This window comes from Netta rufina (genome assembly GCF_964035555.1).
Source record: "Netta rufina genome assembly, chromosome: 3".
NCBI lineage: Eukaryota > Metazoa > Chordata > Aves > Anseriformes > Anatidae > Netta > Netta rufina.
In genome coordinates, this window is record NC_140125.1 from 47,077,834 (window position 1) to 47,083,082 (window position 5,249).

Below are 5,249 nucleotides of genomic sequence, written 5' to 3' on the forward strand. Positions count from 1 at the left end.
GCAACCAAAAGCAGAATGAAATCCACTCACAAGTAAAGAATTTGTACATGCAACCAATACCACAGCCCAACCCCGGCCTCCAGCTGAAGGAGGATATGAATTGCCTTGTCAAAACTTAGCTGCATTTTCTGCGTCTATGCCTTGACACAACACAGTATGTATTCTTCTGTCTTTAAACATAATAGAAAATGAAGATCCATCTAAAAACTATTATTTTTTCTTCAAAAATAACAGCCAAAATATATGCAACACAAAATAAATTTTCACCATGTATTGACGATGCAGTGTACTGCACAGCTACCACAAAGTTATTTTAGTAAAAACCAGCATCCATAGCAAGCTCTGAAAAGTTATTCTGCAGTGAGAATACCACCCACTTTCCTATAAATCCATGCCCTTTTCATTCCTTAAACTCCCAGCACCAACCTGAGCTTACCTGCCAGTTCTGCTGATGTGCTCATTGAACAAAAGACTCTGAATGTCTGGAGGTGGAGGATCACCAGTGATATCTGCTGACCATCAGCTACCCAATGCCTAGCAGTTGGGTTCTGCCATTCCCGTGCTTTCACTCTGAACTGGTCTCACTCTTTTATCTGAGAGTAGATTTCTTTCTCACACACACAAATTAAGGAGATATTATGTGTAAATTAAATGTTTAACAACCCACACTTCTGTAGTTGCCTACCAAATCCAAGTAAAAACTGTAAGGACACCAAGCCTGTTCCCCACTGGTTGGAGCCCCATTTCTACCTGCTCAGCAGCCTCTTGTGAGCTCCTTCCACCCTCTCACCCCATTTGTCCCAGAGATGGGGAGATCATTCACGGTTTCAGATGTACCTCAAGTGATTTTTTTTACCAAGGTTGTCAGGGTCTGATGACAAGCCCTGCAGACGTGGCTGCAGGGACTGCAGGAGGCTGCAGGCTTTGCTCAAGCCTCACAGGGGTCCGTCTGAGAGCTGTTGTGGTGCTGGGTGGGTTTAAGTCAATGCAGCAGGGCATAGGTCCTTGATCCAGATCCTGAGGGTGACATGCTGTCCTCAGGCATGAGAGATTTTGCACTGATTAAGAGAATTTTCAAGGTAATAAGTGTAGCAAGAAATTTAGAGATGAGGCTTTTCTTTCCTTTTCGGTAACATTTTTTATTTCTGAATTCTCATGCAGAAAATCATACAGCAAATGCACACATACGCATTTACATAATTTGCATTATATTCTTGCCTAAGTTACTATTCAGTGATGATAAATGCATACAATCTTTATCACATCTGACACTGATATTAAGAACCTCACAGTGTACTGTAAACAAGGACGGATTACACCAGCACAAGCAGTACCAATTTCAAGTCGTACCATATCAACACCCTTCCTCAAATCTTCTTCAGCTCCAGCACTGACCCTCTTGGCCCTTTGGATTGCCACTGAAAGATGTGGTTACTTCTTTCTCTGTCTCCTCAGCCGTGAGTATAAAAGAAGACATCAAAGGCAAACTGTGATCTGCCCATTGCATTAATTTGTGGTAGGAACTTCAGCAGACTGCAAGCAGGTAGCACGTGTGTTCTTGTCCTCTCCTACGTCCTGCTCTGCCCCTCTGCCCTCCAGCTCTTTGAAATGCATCAGATCCTGTTCCTCTCTACCTTTCCACACCCCGCACAGTTACAAGGTGGTGAACACAAGTTCCACTGAGGGTTTACTGCGTAAAACTAATTGAATTTATTAGAAATACCATTATATACAGAGTGAGATAAATGTTGACGCAGTAAAAATTTTGGCTGAATTAAGTCAGATTCTGGTTTTATTTCTAAGCATAGACCTTAATAATTTTGGAGCTAACAGAATAAATTTCATACATACGTACTTAGGAAGAGTAAATTTCTTCCTAAGGAAACTTTGCGAACAATAGCGAAATACAAAGAAATGCATGTTTTTTGACAAATCTAGTCAAAAAAAAAAAAAAAAAAAAAAAAAAAAGAGAGTTGGAATTTGAATAATTACATTTCTGCTTCTTTATGTTTTCTAGCTTCTAGAAAGTAGAGTGTGAATTTCAGCTAAAAAGAAAAAAATAACAACATAAAGAAACAACAACACAGAAAAATGTTTACAAGCTGATCAGCTTCAACTGAAGGCAGAACTGGAATCTAGTGCCAAATGAAGGGAAGAATCTCTCAGATAAAGCTGCTTTCTCTGTTCAGAAAATAGTCTAAGGAGATTTCAGAAAACCTTTCTGTGCATGTTGCAAAGCTCTCTTTATTTTGCGTTATTTATTTATTGTAACTTTGTTTCTAGTAGGCATGTCTTTGTTGGCTTTAACCAGTCTCAGCTTTGGTGTAACCTTCTGCAGTTCCCGATGAGCAGGTGGAGCATAGAACTGTGCAAAAATTTATGAGACCTGACACCTAAGCCCACCTATTCCAGAATCCTTGAGCCTGTTTATTCATTTCTATGTTAGCTCTGCTTGCCATACTTTGCTCAAAATGCCATATTTTAGGTTGGTATTATAAAATGAGCTGTCTGCAGCAAAAGCACCATGGAGACCTACACTTAAATAAGATTTCCAGGTAAAAACAGTTAACAGCAACAACATAAATGTAAGTAGAATGAGCCAGACATAGACTGATTCATTTACTTAGTACTTCTGAGATATTTCAGTGATGTACAACAGAGAAGACACTTGTTTTTTATTAATTATTATTATTAAAAACAAGAAATATTCCTCTGTAAAATTCACAAGAGTGCACTTTAGGAGAACGTGAATGTTAAGAGAGGTGAACAAGACTTCAGTTTTCCACAGGACGGTGTTGTTATTTTATCTTAATTGTTTTCCTGAAAGGAGGTGTAGGTCATGAGAGCTCCATTTGAGGTGCAGAGAAGCCCAAAAGACTGGCTACCACAGGCATAGTGAGGCTGGTTTGGGTTGCTTGGTGAGCAGAGTCCTTCAGTAATAATGTTTTTCAAATTGTATTATATAGTAAAAGAAGATGCATTGTCAGTCAGAATTTCACTAGTCTGTCTTGAATGATAAATATCAGAATTTGTCCTTGAACCACGTTTATTGTATTTCTTGTGTCTCATGCACCATAGGTCCTTCATTATCTTCACAAAGTAACTTCTAAACTTCACTCCGATAAATGCATAGAGCACAGGGTTCAGGCAACAGTGTAAAAATGCTATGGCTTCAGTGGTGTATTTTGCATAGGCCATTGCCTTTTCAGAGTCACAAGATTTGTCCATCTTACCCATATTTACAGCTGCCACAAGAAGAACAATGTTATAGGGTACCTGGCAAACTAGGAAAACAGCTACAATTAATACAATCACACGAATTGCTTTGTTTCTCTTGGAATTCTGAGCTTGTTGCAAGGATTTGATTATGAATGTATAGCAAAAAAACATAAATATGAAAGGTAAAAAAAATCCAAATCCAACTTGTAGACACAACAGCAGTGATTTCAGCATAGTGCTTTCAGCCATTTTGTCAAATCTGTGATCACAAATCTTTTTGGTTTCATTGATGGAGATGTTGTAACTTTCACTGTACAGAAAAGAGGAACTGGAAATTAAAATTGATGATACCCACACAGCCAAACAAATCAGTTTACTGTATGCAAGTGTTCTTGCCCTTAGTTTAAATGACTTTGTTGCCTGTACGATTGCAATGTACCGGTCCACACTGATAAAGGCCAAAAGCAGCATGCCACAGCTGAAGTTGATCGCATAGATACCTCTGGCCATTTTGCAAATGAAATTACCGAAAATCCATTTGTCAGCAGCATAGTTCACTGCCCACAGTGGGAGGGTGAGAACAAACAGTATGTCCGCGATGGCCATGTTGAAGAGGTAAACATCTGTCATGGACTTGGTTCTTTCATATAAAGCAAAGGTCATCACTACAAAGATGTTACCAACTAGGCCGATGATACAAATCAATGAGTATGCAACTGGTAGAAATGCTTTTGTGAAGATCCTCACTTCCCCCTTAGAGCAGGGTTGTGCAATTAGAGAAAGATAGTCTGAATCATACATATACTCTGTGACACTAGACTCTGTCTGTAAAAAAAGAAGATCACAAGTTAACTCACACTTTAAATCTCCTCAATTTCTATATAATTGAAAGATGATAGGTAACAACATTATACAAATACAATATAGTAATGGCTTTGGAAAAAATAGTATTGCAAGGCTTGCTGATTTGAAATGGAAGTGACATTTCCTTTATAGTAACTGTAACATTTCTGTCCTGCACTTCCTACCCCTCAGCTTCAAGCCCATATCAAGTTTCTCTTAAGACAGTCCATAGTAGCATTGTTTCCTCCAGTACTACCTGTTCTACAGTTTCCACCCGCCCAAATTACAAATGTGTTTAACACTGCAGAGCACACATAAAAGAACTAACTAGTGAAGTTCACAAAATCTTAATTAAACTATAAACATGGAGATAATCTTTTGGGATGGCCCAAAGGATTCTATCCCTAAACACATTATGCAGAAAGAAATAATTTGCCATCACAGAAGAATCTAAATTCTGGGATAGCTAGCCTGAGATGCAGTTCCTTGCAATGCAGACACCAGACTGGTAGTTAAATGAGGAGGTAACAAACCTAAGAAACGGCATGCATTTTCAGTGAAATCTGCTGAGTAAGAAACTTCTCATCACCCAGTCACTCCTGAAATTATGGCAGTTGGACCAGCAGCCTCAAAGAGCTGGGACTGTCAGGTTCTTTGCTTTATTATCTACTGATGTAGTGTGTTAATCGAGTACTTACGATATTCATTTTGCCAGTACACTTCTGAAAAAGTTATATATATGTATGTGTGGAGAAGAAGTACAGAATGCTTTCCGAGGACTTCTGAAAATGAAAAAAAAAAAAAAGAAAAAAAAAAAAAAAAAGAAAGAGTTTGATGGGGAAAGCAGCACAGGAAATGTGGAGAAGTAGGAAAACAACTAGAAATACAAGTTATTCAAAGAAGAATCATCTCACTTTAGCTATATCAACAAGATAGCATCTCAACAAATCACACATCACTGCAGCACTTTGTGCAGCTGGGAGGGTGGATGTTTTGTATGGGTATGATTATGAGTACAGTCTTACATACGGATTGTTTATTCAGAGAGCTAATAAGTGATACATGAGAATATGTGATTCTCAGTTCACATTGACCTTGCACCACAAGAAATATGAATAAATGACATTTTACTTTCAAAAACTTTGTATGACAATGTAAATTAGTGTATTGAGATGTATATGGAACAG

At 38.4% G+C, this 5,249-nt stretch overlaps 1 protein-coding gene across 1 annotated transcript; it reads right to left on the reverse strand.

The window, feature by feature from the left end:
* Window positions 1-2,958: 2,958 nt before the first annotated feature.
* Window positions 2,959-4,769, reverse strand: CCR6 (C-C motif chemokine receptor 6; the record flags this gene model as incomplete). Its single annotated transcript, XM_084284416.1, has 2 exons — window positions 2,959-4,044; window positions 4,761-4,769. The coding sequence occupies 2 exons, from the start codon at window positions 4,767-4,769 to the stop codon at window positions 2,959-2,961; spliced, it is 1,095 nt and encodes a 364-aa protein (XP_084140542.1).
* Between the last annotated feature and the right edge of the window lie 480 nt (window positions 4,770-5,249).